The 23373-nt window shown below is 45.7% G+C and overlaps 2 protein-coding genes across 16 annotated transcripts in view; one reads left to right on the top strand and one right to left on the bottom strand.

The window, feature by feature from the left end:
* Nucleotides 1-12000, bottom strand: part of LOC140127403 (threonine--tRNA ligase 2, cytoplasmic-like) — a 140674-nt gene extending 128674 nt beyond the window's left edge. For both annotated transcript variants that reach the window (XM_072148062.1, XM_072148067.1), the window contains exon 1: nucleotides 11856-12000. In XM_072148062.1, coding sequence (XP_072004163.1) covers nucleotides 11856-11985 — 130 coding nt within the window. In that variant the 5' untranslated portion in view covers nucleotides 11986-12000. The remainder of the gene's footprint in view (nucleotides 1-11855) is intronic.
* The window catches only part of TJP1 (tight junction protein 1), a 349705-nt gene that overhangs the window by 92312 nt on the left and 234020 nt on the right, over nucleotides 1-23373 (top strand). For 2 of the 14 annotated variants that reach the window (XM_072148053.1, XM_072148051.1), the window contains exon 1: nucleotides 11294-11874. The exons of 10 other annotated variants lie outside the window; for them this stretch is intronic. In XM_072148053.1, the coding sequence (XP_072004154.1) occupies nucleotides 11780-11874 (95 nt within the window). In that variant the 5' untranslated portion in view covers nucleotides 11294-11779. Of the gene's footprint in view, nucleotides 1-11293; nucleotides 11875-23373 lie in introns of those variants that run through there. 2 more of the 14 variants (XM_072148060.1, XM_072148054.1) reach the window with 2 other exon arrangements.

Raw genomic sequence — 23373 nt, 5'->3', positions numbered from 1 at the left:
AAAAACTGTAAGATCTAATATAAAATAGACTAAAAGTTATTGCAAATTTAAAGCAGCGCAGGGCCGATGCCATAACACAGCAAAATATAGGACGGGTCCTGTAATTTTGGCGCAGTGAGACAACCGCACCATGATCGGGCACTATAGGCATCAATGGGGACAAATGATGCGGCCGGATATTGGTCCCCATTATGTGTGAATAAGCCCTTAATCTGGTGCTCCTTGCACTGCTCGGGAACTGTGCACCATTTTTTTGGTGCACTTTGTTCATGCTGCAGAATTGTGGTGCAGACAGAATTGTGAATGTCAATAATAAATGTGGCGAAAACTCAGATATTTTAGTGGTTGAATCTGTATTAGGGGACAAGCTGAAGTTTTCAATGCTACAATTTGGGGGACTGTACAACCTTTTAATCGTCTTTAATTCAAAATGATATCTGTTGCAAAATGATAACGTAATGGAGCATTAAGGCAATAACATGGGACGTACCTCCTTTGACCACAACTAGGGCCCAGAGCTGACGGGGCCCACAAGTGCAAGCCGGTAGATCTGGGTGCTAGCCTGTTTGCATTTCACTGGCTGACCAGACTGTAGTACTGTGGATGTAGACAGAGCTTGTGTATTTCCAGGGGCTGAGTGAAGGTAGTCAGGACAGTGAGAAGAGAGAGGAGGGGTTTCAGTATAGCAAGTAACAATCACTAAAGCAGCAAAAACACTTTACATCCTTATGTGTACTGTGCTCCCTATTTCTGGATACATGCCTTCAAAGGAAGTAAAAACACTCCTAATGTAGACTGCTCCTAATGATATTAAAGGCCACCTCTACAACCAGGTGGAGACTTACAGCCATTGATGCTCCATTGGGGGACTAGGAAATATGCAAATATATTTTGCCTCCCCCCTGTCCAGCATTGCCTTCCTCCTGTCAGGTGTAGCCTTCCTCCTGTCCTGCATAGTCTTTCTCCTCTCAAGCAAAAACTTTTCTCTTGTGCAGCATCACCGTCCTATTATCCAGCATAATCTTCTTCTTGTCCAGCATTGTCTTCCTCATGTGCAACATTTTTCCTTCTGTCCAGCATAGGCTTTGTCCCCTCCAGCACAATCTTCCTCTTGTCAAGCATAGCCTTCCTCCTGTCCAGTATAGCTTTCCTTATGACCAGTATAATATTTCTGCTGTACAACATAGTCATACTTCTATCCAGTATAGCAGTGATGGCGAACCTTTTAGAGACCATGGGAGATATTTATCATACGCTGGCGCTCGTGCGCCAGCGTATGATAACCCTGCCACTGCAAATTCGCAGCCCGATACATCAAGAGGCTTCTGCCTCTTGATGTATCGGGCTGCCAGTAGCGCAGTGGTTATCCTACGCCAGGCAGGGCCTGGCGTCGAAAAAACCGCAGCCGGGCGACTTTTCATAGGTGACAGTAACGCCCCGCGCCGGCCCACTGGCGTGAAGGTGGCGGATTGGGGAAAATAATCGCAAAAGCTAGCAATAAGCTAGCATTTGCGATTATTTCAGGGCCTCTGCACCACAGGCGGTGCGCAGAGGTCCTGATAAATATGCCCCCAAGTGCCCAAACTGCAAACCAAAGTCTACGCTATCATTGCAGAGTGCCAACCCGGCTATTGAGCCTATAATTACCGACAATCCCCCTCTATAATGGACATATAATAGTGCCACATGATGACCATTACCAGTACAACAAGATAAATACCACCATACTGATAATAAACAGAGCACTAGAGAAATTCCAACATTACTATTTATATCACAAAGCAGGAGCAAATACAGCGGGGAATACTACCCCCATCCAGTGAGGAACACTACCCCCATCCAGTGAGGAACACTACCCCCATCCAGTGAGGAGCACCTACCCATCCAGTGAGGAACACTACCCCCATCCAGTGAGGAGCACTACCCCCATCCAGTGAGGAGCACTACCCCCATCCAGTGAGGAGCACTACCCCCATCCAGTGAGGAGCACTACCCCCATCCAGTAAGGAACACTACCACCATCCAGTGAGGAACACTACCCCCCATCCACTGAGGAACACTACCCCCATCCACTGAGGAACACTACCCCCATCCACTGAGGAACACTACCCCCATCCACTGAGGAACACTACCCCACACAGCGAGTGTGGATGGACTGAATTACAAAGTTACATGGAATCAGGCAGGTGAATTTTTGATCAAATGTCCCCATATGACAGCCGCCTGTGGCCATATATATATATATAGATATATATTGTGAGACACTGAAGGGGTTAACTGTGGATGGGCGGTATGTTTCCCCTAGGTTTTGCTATTATGCAAGGCCTTAGTGCTGAGGTTGTGTTGTCCAGCACCTTGGACACAGGTGATGGGAGCAGCCTAATCAGTTTTGCATAAAGCCACTGAGCAGAGCTGGAAGTTTTGTCTCTCTGGAAGGAGGCTGGAGAGCACGCAGCCTTGACCTCTGTGCCTGGAGCAGCCAAGTGTTTTGTTAGTGGTGAGTCAGAGAAGCATTGTTTAGTTAGCACCCTGACGGGTAGGATATTATTTTGTTTTTGATGCCTGAATGTAAAGGCTGTTTTATTTTTCCTGCTGAAATAAACACAGGCGAGACCTGTTTTGGACTATACTTTGGTGTCACTGTCGTGAACTGCATCACAGCACCCCGCTACCACGGTCTCTACTGGGCCAAAACCCCCACATATGGTGCTTCGGATTGCGGGCAGTTCAAAAAAGACACACACCTGAAAGGCTGGCTACATCCTGCAACATTGCATGGCCTGGGTGAAAGCAGCAGGCAAAGTGCAGGATAAAGCCAAGATGGAGGACTTTATTAAATACCTGCAAGAGGAGGCCAGGGCTAATCGACAGCTGCAGCAAGCCATGCTCCAGCAGCAGGAGGAGAGGTCCCGCCAGCAGCAGGAAGAGTCCCAGGCTAATCGACAGCTGCAGCAAGCCATGCTCCAGCAGCAGGAGGAGAGGTCCCGCCAGCAGCAAGCCATGCTCCAGCAGCAGGAGGAGAGGTCCCGCCAGCAGCAAGCCATGCTTCAGCAACAACAGCCATGTTCCAGCTGATGATGGAAAAATTTTCTGGCGTTATGGCAGCACCACAAGCGACGACTACTGAGGGGTCCCATACTGGTCTGCAAGGGTACCCGGTTGTCCAGCGTTCCGCACGGGCTGCAGTACAAAAGGCCTTACAAAAAATGGCGACGACCGACGACGTGGAGGCGTATCTCACTGTGTTCGAGCGAGTAGCTGAGCGAGAGGAGTTACCGGCTGAGCAGTGGGCAGATGTCCTGGCACCGTTCCTGACCGGCGAGTCGCAGAAGGCTTACTATGACCTGAGTGAAGCGGAGGCCCGTAAGTACCCCCAGCTAAAGGCGGAGATTCTGACTCGTCTTGGGGTCACCGTTCAAGTCCGCTCCAGCCGGGTCCACCAGTGGGCTTACTCAGAAAAATTACCCCCACGCTCCCAAATGCATGACCTGATCCATCTTGTCCGGAAGTGGCTACAACCAGAGGACTGCACCCCAGCACAGATGGTAGAGAGAGTGGTCCTCGACAAGTTCACCCGTTCTCTGCCCTCTCGGCTCCAGCGGTGGGTTGGACAGGCCGGTCCCGCAAAAGCTGAGGAGCTCGTGTCCCTAGTAGAGAGGTATCGGGCTACGGAGGACCTTCTACTTACCTCTCCCACACGAAGCAGTGCCAGTGACAGGGTCACCAAACCATCTGGTAAGACTGCTACTGCGGAAAAGGGGAGACATGTCAGGTTGGGAGGGGGTTCATTGGGGGGCGTGGATTCCCAGAAACTCAGTGAGGCTCGTGACAGAGGTCATAGCCGTATCCAGTGCTGGTGATGCCATGAAATGGGCCATATTGCTGCCAACTGTCCACTGTCAGTGGAGCCAATGGACTGCAACCAGACCCGGCGAGTGTCACTGTTTGCCCGGCCGGTTCTGGCGGCCGAGTCAGTCACGGATGCAGAACCCCAAGTGTGCATGGTCACAATCGGTGGTCACACAGTGGAAGCCTTGCTAGACTCAGGGAGTCTGGTCATCCTGGTGCGGGGAACTTTGGTTGATACTGGACTATACAGTGGGCGGAGAGTGGGAGTGTTGTGCATACATGGGAACACTCGCGAATATCCCACTGCTGTCATCAACCTACATACCCCTTGTGGTACTATTACCCATGAAGTGGGGGTGGTGGGGACCCTGTTTCATGCATGAAGCTATTATCGGCAGAGACTTACCGGTGTTTTGGGATCTCTGGAGACGAAGACCCACCTCAGGTGCTGTTGCAGATAATGGACGTCAGGTATGTCCGGCCTTGGCCCCTGAACCCTTTGAGGCCGATGTACCCACACCAGCAGTAGGGGTGACCCCATGTGATGAATTCTCTCCCCTAGAGGTCCTAGCTGGTGAGGTCGAGGGCCATGATGAGGTGGCCGACATGCCGGACTTTGAGATTTCCCGTGAAAATTTTGGGGCTGCACAGCTCCAGGACCCTACCTTGTTAAAAGCACGAGAGAATGTTAAGGTGATAAATGGGGTACTCCAAATACCAGGGGCTGACAAAATATACCCCCGAATGGTGATTGTTGGGGAACTGTTGTACAGGGTCGACCAGATACGGGGTGAGGAGGTTGAGCAACTTGTAGTACCCCAATCTCACCGTAGGCTGGTACTAGAGTTGGCACACAAACATGTGCTGGGAGGGCATTTAGGTGCTGAGAAGACCCGAGAGAGGATCCTGCAGCGATTTTTCTGGCCCGGGGTGTGGGAGGAGGTAAACCGGTATTGTAGCTCCTGCCCTGAGTGTCAACTTACTGCCCCGGTCTCCCACTTCAGGAGTCCTTTGGTCCCGCTACCAATCATAGAGGTGCCATTTGAACGGATTGCAATGGATCTGGTTGGCCCCATAGTCAAATCCTCAAGGGGGCACCAATACATCCTGGTTATCCTGGACTACGCTACGCGGTATCCCGAGGCGATACCATTAAGGAACACCTCCTCCAAAAATATTGCTAGGGAGCTGTTCCAGGTGTTCTCACGCACAGGCCTCCCCAAGGAAATCTTGACTGACCAGGGTACCCCATTCATGTCTAGGGTAATGAAGGAGATGTGTAAGTTACTGCAGGTAAAACAGCTCCGCACCTCTGTGTATCATCCTCAGACAGATGGCCTGGTCGAGAGGTTTAATAAGACCTTGAAGGGGATGCTAAAGAGGGTGGTCAGCAAAGATGGGAAGGACTGGGATTGTTTGTTGCCCTATTTGATGTTTGCCATACGTGAAGTTCCCCAGTCCTCCACGGGTTTCTCACCCTTTGAGCTGTTATATGGCCGTTCCCCACGTGGGCTTTTGGATGTAGCCAAGGAGACCTGGGAACAGGAGAGGACCCCCCACCGTAGTGTGATAGAACACGTCTCCCTTATGCAGGACTGCATAGCGGCGGTAATGCCCCTTGTAAAGGAGCACATGACAAGGGCACAAGAGGCCCAGTCTAGGGTCTACAATAGGTCAGCCAGACTCAGGACCTTTAAACCAGGCGACAGTGTCCTAGTCCTGGTGCCCACCGTTGAGAGCAAGTTCTTGGCAAAATGGCAAGGACCATATGAGGTCATGGAGAAAGTGGGGGAGGTAACCTACAAGGTATCTCAGCCGGGGAGGAGGAAACCCGAACAGATATACCACGTGAACCTCCTAAAGCCGTGGAGGGAAAGAGAGTCCCTGATGGCCGTGGGAGTAGAAGAAGCGTCTGTCCCCAAGAAGGTGACACTGGAGGTAGGTGTACCCGATGCCAAGGTGCCTGAAGTACGGATCTCGGAGTCCCTCTCCAGGGCCCAGATTCAGGAAGCGAAGGAGTTTGTGCTCCGAAATGTGGATGTGTTCTCTAAGTTACCGGGACGTACTTCAGTCATCAAGCATGACATCATAACAGAACCCCACATCCGGGTACACCAAAAACCCTACCGGGTCCCTGAAGCGCGCCGGCTAGCCATATCCGAAGAAGTCAGGCAGATGTTAGACCTGGGGGTTATCGAGGAGTCTAAAAGTGACTGGTCGAGTCCTATAGTGTTGATTCCCAAACCTGATGGTTCCCTACGGTTCTGCAATGATTTTAGGAAATTGAACGAGGTGTTCAAATTTGATTCTTATCCCATGCCCAGGGTTGACGAGTTGATGGGCTTTTTCAGTACGTGGTACTTCCCTTTGGGCTACATGGGGCTCCCGCCACATTCCAGAGGTTAATGGATCTCGTGCTAAAACCTCACCGGAGATATGCCTCGGCCTACCTGGATGACATCATAGTTTATAGTACCGATTGGGAGAGTCACCTGGCCAAGGTGCAAGCAGTGGTAGACTCCCTGAGGGCAGCAGGGTTGACGGCGAACCCCCAAAAATGTGCACTGGGTCTGGAAGAGGCCCGTTACCTGGGGTACCGTATTGGGCGAGGTGTCATCAAACCCCAAGTAAATAAAGTGGAGGCGATACAGCAGTGGCCACGACCTATGAGCAAAAAGCAAGTGAGGGCTTTCCTAGGCATAGTGGGCTATTATCGCCGATTTATTCCCGATTTTGCTACCATAGCGGCACCCCTGACTGACCTGACCAAGGGTAGCAGGGCGGTGCTGGTAAAGTGGAGTGAAGAGGCTGAGGGGGCGTTTCAGCGACTTAAGACGGTTTTGTGCGAGGGACCGGTACTGATCACCCCTAACTTCACCAAGACCTTTGTTGTGCAGACTGATGCTTCTGACGTGGGCTTAGGGGCTGTCCTGTCCCAAGTAGTGGAGGGTGAGGAACACCCCGTGACATTCCTGAGCCGCAAGCTCACACCCCCTGAGAAGAACTATAGTATAGTTGAGAGGGAGTGCTTGGCGTTAAAATGGGCTCTGGAATCTCTGAGGTATTACTTGATAGGGCGACAGTTTACACTAGTGACCGATCACTCTCCCCTCACCTGGATGAGTCAGGCCAAAGAGAGGAACGCCAGGGTCACAAGGTGGTTCCTAATGTTGCAGAATTTCAAATTCACGGTGGAACATCGAGCAGGAAAGCTGCATGGGAATGCCGATGCCCTGTCTCGTACCCACTGTCTGATGGCCAAAAGTGTTCGCCCCCACAGGGTCAAACAGAGGGGGAGGGTATGTGAGACACTGAAGGGGTTAACTGTGGATGGGCGGTATGTTTCCCCTAGGTTTTGCTATTATGCAAGGCCTTAGTGCTGAGGTTGTGTTGTCCAGCACCTTGGACACAGGTGATGGGAGCAGCCTAATCAGTTTTGCATAAAGCCACTGAGCAGAGCTGGAAGTTTTGTCTCTCTGGAAGGAGGCTGGAGAGCACGCAGCCTTGACCTCTGTGCCTGGAGCAGCCAAGTGTTTTGTTAGTGGTGAGTCAGAGAACCATTGTTTAGTTAGCACCCTGACGGGTAGGATATTATTTTGTTTTTGATGCCTGAATGTAAAGGCTGTTTTATTTTTCCTGCTGAAATAAACACAGGCTAGACCTGTTTTGGACTATACTTTGGTGTCACTGTCGTGAACTGCATCACAGCACCCCGCTACCACGGTCTCTACTGGGCCAAAACCCCCACAATATATATCTCCCTTGGTCCTGAGCTCTGGGCACCTTTTGCATGCTGTCAGTGAGGGCAGTGTAGTACACCCCAGGGTCACTGGCAGCATGGCACAGCAACAAGACAAGAGATCTGGGCCAAGGGCAGTATATATGTGGCCATGGGAAGCTGTCATACAGAGCAGTTTGGGGCACTAAACAATAAGGACCTATAGTTGTTTAGTGTCCCAAAGCTGCCTGCCTACTGCCTGTGACATATACACAGAGCCGCTCCTGCCTCCTCCTGTTACACTTATCTTTACAGGCTGCTGTAGGCTCCTGCAGTTCCGTCTCTCTCATCTGTTTCAGGGCTGCAGGAGAGAAAGGAGTAAGAGAGTGTAAGGCAGCACTAGTGAGCACAGAGCAGCTTACAGTGAGAGATATCACTGGAGCGCTCGGCGATCGGCAGCTTTTCCTGCTGGCTGAAGCTTCATTGATTCAAGATATAGACGGCAGGGGAGATGGTGCGCGTGCCCATGTAGAGGGCTCTGCGTGCCCTCCGTGGCACGCGTGCCATAGGTTCGCCACCACTGCAGTATAGTCTTCCTCTGCTCCAGTATACTCTTCCCCCCACTATAGCATAGTCTTATTCTACTCCAGCACACTCTTCCTCCACTCCAGCATAGGCTTCCTCTTGTCCAGTCCAATCTTTCTTATGTACAGTATAATTTTCCTCCCGTCCAGCATGGTCTTCCTCCCCTCCAGCATAGCCCCGCCAGATCCCCAGCATATTTTTTCTCTGGTGTCCAGCATCACCTTCCTATAGTCCAGCATAGTCTTCTTCTTGTCCACTATAGCCTACCTCCTCTCCAGTATAGTTTGCCTCCACTCCAGAATAGTCTTGCTCCTCTCCAGCATAATTTTCCTCCAGTGTCCAGCATAGACTTCCTCCTCTCCATCATGCTTTTCCTCCAGCATAGCCTTCCTCCTCTCCATCATACTTTTCCTCCAGCATAGCCTTCCTCCTCTCCAGCATACTTTTCCTCTAGTGTCCAGCATAGTCTTGCTCCTCTCCAGCATACTCTTCCTCCAGTGTCCAGCATACTCTTCCTCCAGTGTCCAGCATACTCTTCCTCCAGTGTCCAGCATACTCTTCCCACTCTCCAGCATACTTTTCCTCCAGCATAGCCTTCCTCCTCTCCAGCATACTTTTCCTCCAGCATAGCCTTCCTCCTCTCCATCATACTTTTCCTCCAGCATAGCCTTCCTCCTCTCCATCATACTTTTCCTCCAGCATAGCCTTCCTCCTCTCCATCATACTTTTCCTCCAGCATAGCCTTCCTCCTCTCCATCATACTTTTCCTCCAGCATAGCCTTCCTCCCCTCCATCATTCTTTTCCTCCAGCATAGCCTTCCTCCCCTCCATCATTCTTTTCCTCCAGCATAGCCTTCCTCCCCTCCATCATTCTTTTCCTCCAGCATAGCCTTCCTCCTCTCCATCATACTTTTCCTCCAGCATAGCCTTCCTCCCCTCCATCATTCTTTTCCTCCAGCATAGCCTTCCTCCCCTCCATCATTCTTTTCCTCCAGCATAGCCTTCCTCCTCTCCATCATTCTTTTCCTCCAGCATAGCCTTCCTCCTCTCCATCATACTTTTCCTCCAGCATAGCCTTCATCCTGTCCAGCATAGTCTTCCCCCTTTCCAGCATACTTTTCCTCCAGTGTCCAGCATAGGCATCCCCCTCACCAGCATACGTTTCCTCTACTGTCCAGTATAGCCTTCTCCCTCTCCAGCATAGTCTTCCAACTCTCCATCATACTTTTCCTCCAGCATAGCCTTCCTCCTCTCCATCATGCTTTTCCTCCAGCATAGCTTTCCTCTTCTCCAGCAAACTTTTCCTCCAGTGTCCAGCATAGCCTTCCTCCTCTCCAGTATACTTTTCCTCCAGGGCCCAGCATAGTCTTGCTCCTGTCCAGCATAGCCTTCCTCCTCTCCATCATACTTTTCCTCCAGCATAGCCTTCCTCCTCTCCATCATACTTTTCCTCCAGCATAGCCTTCCTCCTCTCCATCATACTTTTCCTCCAGCATAGCCTTCCTCCCCTCCATCATTCTTTTCCTCCAGCATAGCCTTCCTCCCCTCCATCATTCTTTTCCTCCAGCATAGCCTTCCTCCCCTCCATCATTCTTTTCCTCCAGCATAGCCTTCCTCCTCTCCATCATACTTTTCCTCCAGCATAGCCTTCCTCCCCTCCATCATTCTTTTCCTCCAGCATAGCCTTCCTCCCCTCCATCATTCTTTTCCTCCAGCATAGCCTTCCTCCTCTCCATCATTCTTTTCCTCCAGCATAGCCTTCCTCCTCTCCATCATACTTTTCCTCCAGCATAGCCTTCATCCTGTCCAGCATAGTCTTCCCCCTTTCCAGCATACTTTTCCTCCAGTGTCCAGCATAGGCATCCCCCTCACCAGCATACGTTTCCTCTACTGTCCAGTATAGCCTTCTCCCTCTCCAGCATAGTCTTCCAACTCTCCATCATACTTTTCCTCCAGCATAGCCTTCCTCCTCTCCATCATGCTTTTCCTCCAGCATAGCTTTCCTCTTCTCCAGCAAACTTTTCCTCCAGTGTCCAGCATAGCCTTCCTCCTCTCCAGTATACTTTTCCTCCAGGGCCCAGCATAGTCTTGCTCCTGTCCAGCATAGCCTTCCTCCTCTCCATCATACTTTTTCTCCAGTGTCCAGCATAGTCTTGCTCCTGTCCAGCATAGCCTTCCCCCTCTCCAGAATAGCCTTCCTTCTCTCCATCATACTTTTTCTCCAGCATAGCGTTCCTCCTCTCCAGCATACTTTTCCTCCAGTGTCTAGCATACTTTTCCTCCAGTGTCCAGCATTGCCTTCCCCCTCTCCAGCATAGCCTTCCCCCTCTCCAGCATAGCCTTCCCCCTCTCCAGCATAGCCTTCCCCCTCTCCAGCATAGCCTTCCCCCTCTCCAGCATAGCCTTCCCCCTCTCCAGCATAGTCTTCCCCCTCTCCAGCATATCCTTCCCCCTCTCCAGCATACTTTTTCCTCCAGTTTCCAGCATAGCCTTTCTCCTCTCCATCATACTTTTCCTCCAGCATAGTCTTCCCCCTCTCCAGTATAGTCTTCCCAATGTCCAGCATAGCCTTCCTCCTCTCCAGCATACTTTTCCCCCAGTGTCCAGTATAGTCTTGCTCCTGTCCAGCATAACCTTCCCCCTCTCCAGCATAGCCCCCTCCCTCCTCTCTAGCATACTTTTCCTCCAGTGTCCAGTATAGTCTTGCTCCTGTCCAGCATAACCTTCCCCCTCTCCAGCATAGCCCCCTCCCTCCTCTCTAGCATACTTTTCCTCCAGTGTCCAGTATAGTCTTGCTCCTGTCCAGCATAACCTTCCCCCTCTCCAGCATAGCCCCCTCCCTCCTCTCTAGCATACTTTTCCTCCAGTGTCCAGTATAGTCTTGCTCCTGTCCAGCATAGTCTTGCTCCTGTCCAGCATAGCCTTCCCCCTCTCCAGCATAGCCCCCTCCCTCCTCTCTAGCATACTTTTCCTCCAGCTTGTGTTGCTAATGTCCAGCATAGTGTTCCTGGTGCACACCTCAGCAGGTCCTCTCTCTCCTCCCCCTCCTCCTGCTCCCAGCTGATGTCTCCTCTGCGCCAGTAGTTCCAGGTCTGGGAGGCTGGGGTCACGTGGTGCCCTGTCATCCTCTCTGCCGGATTCTTTGGGTGGTATCAAATAATTACTTAATATGCTTATTGCCCATAGCCAGCCCTGCCCCCTCCATTGCCCTTTGCAGCAATGCCAGGAAGAGGAAACCTGGATGCTCTGCTAATTTGGATGTGATCACTGCTAGGTGTTTGGAGCCACAACCTGATTAGACGTAAACCAACAGAGAGGGGATTAATGGGACGCTATTCTAGGTGCTAATAGGATTGTTGGGCTTCAGTGACAGAGGGAAGGAGGGAGGGGAGGCTGAGTGAGGAGAGGGAAGAAGGATGGCGCTGCCACCTCTAGCTGTCAATGTTATCTCTATCTGCCGCTCACAAATGGTGCTCTGCTGACAAGACACGCAGAGGGGAGAGCACAGCCACACAGGACACCGGGGTCACAGGGCAGGACGGCAGATGCCTGGGAATCCCAATTTCATGATCGCATGCAGAGGTGTGAGGGGGGGCATCGGAGGGGAGATACAAGGGGGAAGGCAAAATGAAATACCAGAAATACCTGACTGTGCTGCAGATGGCGATTGGAGTGACTCCATCCAACAGGGGCAACATCTTACCTATTAAGAGGAGGCTGTGGTGAGTACGGATCCTCCGTATGGCTCTGCATGCTGCATGTGTAGTCGGCCGGCTGCATTGGAGGAGGATAGTGAGGAGCCCATGGCTGCTCTGTCTGCAGGGAAGGTGCATTGTCTACAGCATGGAGAGGAGATGCGGAGGCTCAGGGACAGCGGCAGATGTGACCAAGCTGTGTGCTCTGCTATACTCGTGCTGCAGATACATGTAATGTCTGCTGTGTGGAGATATACTGCAGTAACGTGTGCTGTGTGGTGGTATACTGTAGTAACCTATGCTGTGTGGTGTATACTCTAGTAATGTCTGCTGTGTGGTGGTATACTGCAGTAACCTATGGTGTGTGGTGATATACTCCAGTAATGTCTGCTGTGTGGTGATATACTCTAGTAATGTCTGCTGTGTGGTGTATACTCTAATAATGTCTGCTGTGTGGTGGTATACTGCAGTAACCTATGGTGTGTGGTGATATACTCCAGTAATGTCTGCTGTTTGGTTATATACTCCAATATTGTCTGCTGCGTGGTGGTATACTGCAGTTACCTTTGGTGTGTGGTGATATACTCCAGTAATGTCTGCTGTGGGAAGGTATACTGCAGTAACGTGTGCTGTGTGGTGATATACTCTAGTAATGTCTGCTGTGTGGAGGTATACTGCAGTAACATGTGCTGTGTGTTGATATACTCTAGTTATGTCTGCTGTGTGGAGGTATACTGCAGTAAGGTATCATGTTATACTGCAGTATTGTGTAAGGTATAATGTAGTAATGTCTTCTGTGTGGTGGTATACTGTAGAAATGCATGATATTTGGTGGTATACCATATTAATGTATAGAGATATAGTGTAGTAATGTCAGCTGTGTGGTGGTATACTGTAGTGATGTATGGTGTATATCATAGCAATGCACAGCGGTATAGTCTAATGTGGTGGTATAATCTAGTATACTATGCTATGTGGTGGTATAATCTAGTATAGTGTGCTGTGTGTTGGTATAATCTAGTATAGTATGCTGTGTTGTGGTATAGTCTTGTGTAGTATGCTGTGTGTTGGTATAATCTAGTGTAGTATGCTGTGTGGTGGTATAATCTAGTGTAGTATGCTGTGTGGTGGTATAATCTAGTGTAGTATGCTGTGTGTTGGTATAATCTAGTGTAGTATGCTGTGTGGTGGTATAATCTAGTGTAGTATGCTGTGTGGTGGTATAATCTAGTGTAGTATGCTGTGTGGTGGTATAATCTGGTGTAGTATGCTATGTGTTGGTATAATCTAGTGTAGTATGCTGTGTGGTGGTATAATCTAGTGTAGTATGCTGTGTGGTGGTATAATCTAGTGTAGTATGCTATGTGTTGGTATAATCTAGTATAGTGTGCTGTGTGTTGGTATAATCTAGTGTAGTATGCTGTGTGGTGGTATAATCTAGTGTAGTATGCTGTGTGGTGGTATAATCTAGTGTAGTATGCTGTGTGTTGGTATAATCTAGTGTAGTATGCTGTGTGGTGGTATAATCTAGTGTAGTATGCTGTGTGTTGGTATAATCTAGTGTAGTATGCTGTGGTGGTATAATCTAGTGTAGTATGCTGTGTGTTGGTATAATCTAGTGTAGTATGCTGTGTGTTGGTATAATCTAGTATAGTATGCTGTGTTGTGGTATAATCTAGTATAGTGTGCTGTGTGTTGGTATAATCTAGTATAGTATGCTGTGTTGTGGTATAATCTAGAATAGTGTGCTGTGTGGTGGTATAATCTAGTATAGTATGGTGTGTGTTGGTATAGTCTTGTGTAGTATGCTGTGTGTTGGTATAATCTAGTGTAGTATGCTGTGTGGTGGTATAATCTAGTGTAGTATGCTGTGTGGTGGTATAATCTAGTGTAGTATGCTGTGTGGTGGTATAATCTAGTGTAGTGTGCTGTGTGTTGGTATAATCTAGTGTAGTATGCTGTGTGGTGGTATAATCTAGTGTAGTATGCTGTGTGGTGGTATAATCTAGTGTAGTATGCTGTGTGGTGGTATAATCTAGTGTAGTATGCTGTGTGGTGGTATAATCTAGTATAGTATGGTGTGTGTTGGTATAGTCTTGTGTAGTATGCTGTGTGTTGGTATAATCTAGTGTAGTATGCTGTGTGGTGGTATAATCTAGTGTAGTATGCTGTGTGGTGGTATAATCTAGTGTAGTGTGCTGTGTGGTGGTATAATCTAGTGTAGTGTAGTATAGTATGCTGTGTGTTGGTATAATCTAGTGTAGTATGCTGTGTGGTGGTATAATCTAGTGTAGTGTGCTGTGTGGTGGTATAATCTAGTGTAGTATGCTGTGTGTTGGTATAATCTAGTATAGTATGGTGTGTGTTGGTATAATCTAGTATAGTATGCTGTGTGTTGGTATAAACTAGTGTAGTATGCTGTGTGTTGGTATAATCTAGTGTAGTATGCTGTGTGTTGGTATAATTTGGTATAGTATGCTGTGTGTTGGTATAAACTAGTGTAGTATGCTGTGTGGTGGTATAATCTAGTGTAGTATGGTGTGTGTTGGTATAATCTAGTGTAGTATGCTGTGTGTTGGTATAAACTAGTGTAGTATGCTGTGTGTTGGTATAATTTGGTATAGTATGCTGTGTGTTGGTATAAACTAGTGTAGTATGCTGTGTGTTGGTATAATCTAGTGTAGTATGCTGTGTGTTGGTATAAACTAGTGTAGTATGCTGTGTGTTGGTATAATTTGGTATAGTATGCTGTGTGTTGGTATAAACTAGTGTAGTATGCTGTGTGGTGGTATAATCTAGTGTAGTATGCTGTGTGGTGGTATAATCTAGTATAGTATGCTGTGTGTTGGTATAATCTAGTATAGTATGCTGTGGGTTGGTATAATCTAGTATAGTATGCTGTGTGTTGGTATAATCTAGTGTAGTATAGTATGCTGTGTAGTGGTATAATCTAGTGTAGTGGTATAATCTAGTATAGTAGTAAGTGTTTGGGCTTTGTGTAGTGGTAAGTTATAGTAAGTTGTATAATGTGTGCAGGTACATTGTAGTAATGCATGAAGTGTGACATGCTGCAGTAATCTTTGGAGTTGTGTGGTCTACTTTAGTAATGAATTATAATATATATATATAATGTATGGTGATATAGTGGTTCCATATGCAGGTTTTAGTGTAAACCTTGCTGGAACAATCACATCTCTGCAGCTAAAATGGTTTTGGGTTGTGGAGAACCTGTTCCTCCTGCTAATACCCACAACTATGTACTGTCTGGGGATGCAAACTTAGGCATCAATACCTCCCCCCATATTATTACTATATGTTTCCAATATACTATAGTAATGTATTCTATATTATAGCAACCTGAATGTAATGTATAATGTGTGGTCATGTATGCTAGTATGTAAATAATTGTTATTTCATGTTGTGTGATATTACACTGTTGTTGTAATGCTGTGTATGAAGCTTTGTCTGCTATGTGTTGTGGTACACAGCAGTCTTGTGTGTTGTATGGTAGCAATGAGTAGTAATGCTGGGTCTTTGTGGCTACGTTACTATAGATAATAATGTGGCTGTCAGCTTTAGAAATGCTGTGGCGAGGAGCTAGAGGAAGATTGTGTGTATGGTACAGTGTAGTGGTGTATATTATGTGTAATGTAAGCCGTGGTGCTGTGTGTGGCTGTATGCTGTGGTGATGTATATTTGGAAGAATATATTGTAGTAATACTGTATCTGTGTGTGATGAACCAGTCTTCAATCTATGCCTCAATGGCCTTACTGGTACATGGACTATGGCATCTTTTATGCATTGTGTTGGCCTCTTGTAATGTATATATGTATCATACATGGTGTTGGCATCTTGTATTGTATGTATGTATCATGCATGTTAGGTCAAATGCACATTTCACTATATTATATATGCTGTGCTGTAGCACAATATCATTTTGTACAGTATCCTGTGTTGTCTGAGTTGTCATGTTGGCTTTGTGGCAGTGTATTGTAATGATACAATAATACACCAACTCATCACACATCTCAACACATAGTAAATGCAGGAATACTAAACTCTGGACCATCAACCAATATATAATTAATTATCCCATCAACCCCTATTCTTATCCCACTTTTCTCCACAGGGCTCCTCACAGCTACATCCCCCATAACTTACCAATAACTATTATCTAATATGTAAAGCTGAGTGTATGTGTGAGTGTATGTACGCCTGTCCACTAAAGGAATCTGCACCTTCGCCTTCACGTGCCCCAGGGAATGTCATAGACTCGGTTTTGAGACAAAACTTTCATCTCGCACTTTCTAAAATCCACTTATTACCACCATATACAGGAGCCATTGTCTGCCGCTGCTGCTGTGGAAGCTGAGACGTGAGAAAAAGGGAGGGGACAGAGAGAAACAGCGCTTCCTAGTGCGAGATTATCCTTGGTTAGTTCCGGGGTGCTCTTGAGTAAGAGGTGCTCTTGGGTGAGATTGGGTACTCACCTTTGCTGGTTGTGCTAGAGACAGGCACAACGCTGGGTCCGGCATATGTGATGAGTAACCGCTGCCGCGTCCCCACCCTCGCCCCAAGGTTGGGTAACAAGGGCGTATAGCAAATGGGCTGGAGGGTAGGTCACTGGTTGTACCACCCTATGTGTAAAAATGGGATGTCAGAAAGGCGCTGGTCCTCAGGGGTAAAAGGTTTTCTTTTATTCAGAGATATTTTGGTCAACGCATTTCGCACTACAACGAGTGCTTCCTCAGGTCTAGGCTTCTTGTGCTGGAGTGGTGCAATAATAGCCAGATTATTGCACCACTCAACAAGCCTAGGAGTCAGAGACAGACAGAGATAGTCAGAGACATACAGAGGCAGTCGGAGACAGTTGGAGTCAGAGACAGAAAGAGACACTCAAAGACAGAAATGGTCAGAGACCGTCGGAATCAGAGGCATAGAAAGTCAGATAAAACCGGAGTCAGAGACAGTTGGAGACAGACAGACAGGGGCAGTTAGAGACCCAGAGACAGAAACGGTCAGAGACAGAGATGGACAGAAACAGTCAGAGATAGAGACAGTGGTGAACAGAGACATCAAGAGACAGTTGGAGGCAGACAGTCAGATAGACGCAGACAGAGACAGTCAGAGATAGAGAGAGATAGGTACACATTGAAAAAGGTTTGTTAACCCATTCTATTTAATTATAGCTAAGAGCATTATTTACTAACCCGGGAAATGGCGGGAGCTACAGCTAGTATACAATAAACACAACATATATTATGCAACATCTACAAAGAGTTTGTATGTTCTCTCCATGTTTGTGTGGGTTTCCTCTGGTTTCCTCCCACACTCCAAAACATACTGGTAGGTTGATTAGATTGTGAGCCCCATTGGGGACAGGGACCGATTTGGCAAGTTCTGTGCAGCGCTGAGTAATCTGTGTGCGGTATATAAATAAAGGAATTATTATTATTATTATTATGCAACAATAAAACCTTTTTTCAACTACAAAGCCTACCCAAGTTCAGCATCCTGTTTACTAGTGTCATGGTTGCGCTATTGTATTAGCATAAAATTATGTTGTGCATACTGAAGTAGTACACGGGCATCATGCATACTATGCTGTGGAATAATGTGCACTAAGAATATAGCAGCAATCAAATCTGTATCAGATGCCAATTATAAAGTATTATTCAAAATACTGGACCCTTCATATTAGGGAGAAACCCCTTATGGGCCCCCTAAGGCTTTTGGGTCTGGGTGTGAGCTCCATATCCTCACCTACACATACATCCTATCTAAGTATGAACATGTATATATATCTGTATTATCACAGAACATGATGCATAATACATGTGGATGCCATTACACATGTATGGATATAGCTAGTCAGGGGGATACACCTTAGACTTGTTCATGTTGTGCCTTGCTTGTACTATAATATAATCTGCACTGAGGATAGATAGATAGATGGATAGATAGATAGATAATACAGACTAATAAATCCTGTACATAGTAATTGAGACCACTGCCCCAAGACGTTTCCCTGTGTTAGTTTAGTGCTGCACAATAGGCTCGGTCACCAAGGGCCTTCTCTATCCTAAAGCCTGTGTAGAGTAGCAATGGAAAGAACTGTCAGATAAGCCTATGATGCTAATCTGTGGCCTTTAGCCAATTATGGCTTTTACTTTCCTATAGACAGAGCATAAGCTTTGGTAATTGATGAGCCATGTAGGGAATAGCTCAGGGATTGTGTGCTGGGATGAAACATGCCTGACGCAGGGCAAGGGTGAATTCCCCTAGTTCAGTGCATGCAGCGGCCTATTGCTGATTGTTGTGTCTGCAATGCAGAGAAAACCTACGAAGGCTTGCTGTATACATAGCAGATTATAGAGAAAGAATACTCTACCTTTATTGTATATACCCCTTCTAGGAGTCCTTGTACATATATTAACAATGAAGATGTTTGTATCCAGTTGTGATGGATAGGACCCTGCACAGATATCTGCTTCATTGTAGCCATTGTAGGGAATGTAGCAAGTCTGTGTCACAAGGGAGAGGAGAAACATATCTCACTCCATGAGCATCAGTGCACGTCCGTAATATGAAACAGCCACTAATAATTTACTCAGTCAGGTATAGACACTTACAGACACATGTATTAACCCTTTTGCTGCATAAAACATATTTTATACACCTTGGGGGGTGGGCATTTAACTTTCCGACAGAAAATTGCCATTTTTTAAAATTTGTCTTGCTGCCCCTGTTGTGCCTTACTTATGAGGTTTTGGCGCCACAATATTTGTCCTTTTCTGTGCAATTTTTGGTGCACACTTTGAGCTGGAAATAGCTGATCTAAGGAGTTTTATTTCACCGTCATTTCTAAACCTTTTCGGTCGTGCAACAATCCATTAACCCCTTGCACCACAATCTAACATCACAGTATAGATCCCAGGTTGCTGGGGCGAATTAGGAGGTTAAGGCAGTGTAACAGCCTATCAAGTTACAGCATTGAAGGGCTTTGGGAATGGCCTGAGTAGCCCTTCGGACTCATTAGCATAATTTTAAAAGTTGATTTTAGAAGGAATGAGGCTATAGACAACATATAAGAAGATTACCACAGTCAATGTACCTGAATCTATGAGTGTGAACCGGGTTTATCATGTTTGATTTTGATCCACCTGCTGGCTCTCACTACAATCTACTTAGAGGTTCTGTGCTCTTAGTGGATCTGTCCGGTGGAGTTTTCTGTTATAGTCTCTGCCTATTTTCCAGTGGAGACTATAGTAAATCTGGCAGGCCAGGCGTTTACGCCCCAGCCCGCTGATCTGCTCGCTCCCTTTCACACCCAAAGTGCGTTTGTGACAGAGAAGCCAGGAAAATTGCAGGGAGGAGAAGATGCATCCACATATTGAATCTACCCCAGTGTTTTGATACTAAATTGCATTATGTATAACATAAGCAGAAAGTGTGCCATGTTATTACGCTTAGCTTCATTGTTATCCCCTCTCATAAACAGGGGCGTGGAGTGCCTGAGATAGCTGAGCGCTCTGCTCAACCCCCCCGCTTCATTCAACTAGTGAGAACCGAATCCCCCATTTTCATGCACTTGGTCCATTCTTGTAATCATGCGGGTCCGAACAGTCTCAACAATCTGATTGCTATCTATCTGGAAGAAAGGGGATAAGAATCTAACAACCCCTTTAAGCAGGGTAGGCTGTCCCACCAAACTCATAAAATCATATCAATTTTATTTAGAATCTATTAAGATTACAAAAATATAATAATCAACACATTGTTAAATGAATAAATGAATAATGAGTATTTAGATAAAAAAAAACATGAAAAGGCAGCATTGTGTAGTTTTCTGTGGCTCCTTACCTTAGTCCTAAATGCTTGTTATGGTGATGTGAGAAGCACTCAGGAGATACCCCTGGATTTTAGTGGTCTAGCGATATATATATATATATATATATATATATATATATATTACCTACCATTAGGACTTATGGGTTTGTACCATTATTACTGATGATATACATGTTTATTCGGTTTATATGTGGTTTTTTTTTGGATATATTCTTCAATGTGAGGTTAGGGTATTATACTATTAGCTTTGTTCTCTTTGGTATACCCCACATTTGTTTAACAGTGTATTGATAATTATATTTTTGTTATTTTAATATATTCTAAATAAACTGTATATTATTTTGTGAGTCATAGGCGGACATTTATCTTTATTTGACTTTTTGGGTGCATATTTGTGACTATGACAGCTAAAGTAACCCAACTTCAGCCAACCTTAAAAAGTCACAAAAAAAACAAATGATACTTGTGCCTCACAGGGTAGTTTTAGGAACATCAAACACTGAGGTCCCATAATAGAAAGGAGAAAGAAGGAGCTAATGGAGTGTAGCAGTCACCAAGAAGAGGGGAATGATCAAGGAGGACCTCAAAGGGAGGGAGAAACTCTTGGATCTTGTGTGATTGAGGCTGTCTGACTCAAGGAGGACATGTTTTCTGCTGTCCTTTATATTTGCTTTGCAGATTTCACAGGGGATATGAGAGGGGGGTGGGTGGTGTTTTAGCACAATATGGAGGATGTGTGTTTGGGCAAGTTAATGGGAATGTTAGGCATGATCTATTCCTCCATGGCTTCATGGTGGACTGGAGGCTGTGGCAACTTGTTTTTTGTTTTTAAGAAATCCGATAGTCCATATTTTCTGCCCTATCAACAGAGCATAATTTTACATCATGTTAAGTGGGTTTCTCACAAATTACCAGTAATGGCGTATAAATAATGGCAGCCTACCTCCTTGCCAATGCCGTTGCCAACCTCCTTACATGGGTGCATCATGGAGGTGCCTGTATATCACAGCTGCCACCAGGCTTGATCATTATACTGGTGACATGGGCTGATTTTTTGAGGCAGAAAACATCTACAATCTCCACAAGGATTTCAACCTTTGCATTATGAAAGTTGAAGTCTGTGCTGAAAATCAGCAACCGGACTTACTTGGTTGGGACTTATTCCCATCTACTTTACTGTAACTGTAAATCACAGCTGGTTGATCACTGACAATTACCACTGTAATCTCACCCCAATTGTCCCCACCTCAATGACATACTCACACAGATGTCCTTCACACACATGTTTCTCACAGCTGAGATGTGGGATTCATTTTTATTATATGGTTCTACTCCAGTGCAATGAATTAATCAGGTCTGATACATGAGAAAATACTGCATGCACAGATCACTGACACCACATAGGTGTGAATTAGGGTGAATGCTGTCGTTTTTTGGCTATTGGAATTGTTTCTTGCGTAGACAGGATATGCTTGGTAGGGAGCCCTTGTATGTCGGTAAACCTCATTAAGATTACTTGTGCCAACAAATCAGCTGCCAGTGAAATGTATCAGTAAGTTTCATAACTTTTTATTATGCAATTATTAAGCTCTAGTTCTATAACTAGAAAATCCTAAGAAGTCTGAAGTCCACAAACTGTTTAGATTGTTCTAAACATCGAGACAAAAACATTCTGTTTCTGTTACACTCCACTGATCCAATACATATCACACAAGTTCCATGTTATTGAATTATTAAATTCAGTGGATCCATATGCACCTGGAATCATGCCAGTCCTGGCCCTCACGAAATCAACTTTCCACATTCAGGATTTGGTAAAGATTCCACAAGTTTAGTAATAAAAGTCAAATATATTTACAACAAACTTCAAGTGTACAGACGCTTCATTAAGTAATCATAACCAAGAGGGTCTAGTATAGGCGGTCCCCGATCTAGGAACACTTGACTTACAGACGACCCCTAGTTACAGACGGACCTTTCTGCCCACTTTGACCTCTGGGGCTGCTTCCTGAATGCTTTACTTTAGTCCCAGGCTGCAATAATCAGCTGTAATGTGTCTGTAATGACATTTTATTGATAATCCTTGTTCCCATGACAGCAAAAAATGTTGAAAATCCAATTGTTACATGGACATAAAAAAACATTTTGCTGCAATTATAAAATATACCAGTTCTGACTTACATACAAATTCAATTTAAGAACAAACCTAAAGAACCTATCTTGTACGTAACCCAGAGACTGCCTGCATAGGATACAATGTGGGGCATTTATTATTTTTTCCTCTATTTAATTTATTACCATTTCCCTTAGGACGCCATGCCTTATGAATCCTTTCCCCCTTTCTATCACCTGCTACTGCTTGGATTAAGAGTAATGGGAGACTCCTCTATACATTGAGGCAAAATCAAAAACTTTACATTTTTATGAAAATTCTAAATCTTAATCCAAAAAATGTATTGCCACACATTTGCTGTAAAAAAGACCCAGATTAGCACCATTGATTTTCTGTGGGGCTAAACCTTGTGCAGATCTGCTGGCAATCTAAGTCCTGCCACTGAATTTCCTGTGGCGACGCATAGTGGATCTACTGAAGGGAATGTTTTATTTAAAATTTTGTAGCCGCTACATGTTTGGTCATTAGATTATACCCAATAGTACATATTAAGATCCTGTATACTTGTAATTTGCCAAGTCTCAAGTTAACTGAAGCACAGCCCTTGCTTAGACTCTTTCCCATCGTTTCTCTCCACCCTTCTCTGTATCCTATACTCTTTTCTTTAGCCTAACTTATTAGAATATAACAAAGTACATATACGATGGCCAATCATCAGTGTATGGTCATTGAGGATCCAACCACAGCTCCACACATACAATTTTCCCATAAAACCCCATATAACTTATATATAGTGGCTTTCCTTTTGTAGCATAAGGTACAGTAGGTACAGTAGATTGTGTTTTCTGGCATTGTATGAATGGTATTATTGAAGCCACCTCCCTGTGCTGGACAGAAATATTTGAATAAGTCCCTAGGTATGCCGCTTGCTATATCAGCTTGTTTCTCTTGTTTCTACTTCTTGTGAATGGCTGACAGCACAGTTCTAGTTACAGAACATAATATCCCAGGAAAAAGTAACCTGTTCTCCTTACAGTCTGCTTCTATCAAACTAACGTAATTAACGTTTGACAGGTCGCAGATATAAATATACAGGCTCTTGAGAAGCAATGTATATTGAACTCTATTTTTTCTGCACAATGTCCTTTTTTTAGACTGAGCGAGGCCAGTGTAATATTGATTCTGTGTCCATCACCAGCTTCCAATTCCTAAGACAAACTCCTCACTGATTTGCTCAAATGTAATAAAAAACCTTCTCTAGACCTTTTTTTTGAATATTGTGTAATTTGTGTTAGCTGTAGCAGATTTAAAAATATCCACCTATACACTTTTTTTTAACTTGCTCCTCTACCAACTATTTATATGTACAAGGTACCTAATTTTAACACAAAAAAATGAGAAAACCTATTAACTCGAGTATAAGCCTATGGTGGGAAAAGCATTTGTTACAACCTCCATTCATTATATAGCTCGCCAGCCCCTTGTCCCCCAAAATAAAGCCAGCCAGCCCCCTGCCCCCCATTATATAGCTGCCAGACCCCTGCCCCAGTAGACAGATAGC

Source organism: Engystomops pustulosus, chromosome 4, assembly GCF_040894005.1.
Source record: "Engystomops pustulosus chromosome 4, aEngPut4.maternal, whole genome shotgun sequence".
NCBI lineage: Eukaryota > Metazoa > Chordata > Amphibia > Anura > Leptodactylidae > Engystomops > Engystomops pustulosus.
This window is presented reverse-complemented; position numbering and strand designations above follow the sequence as displayed.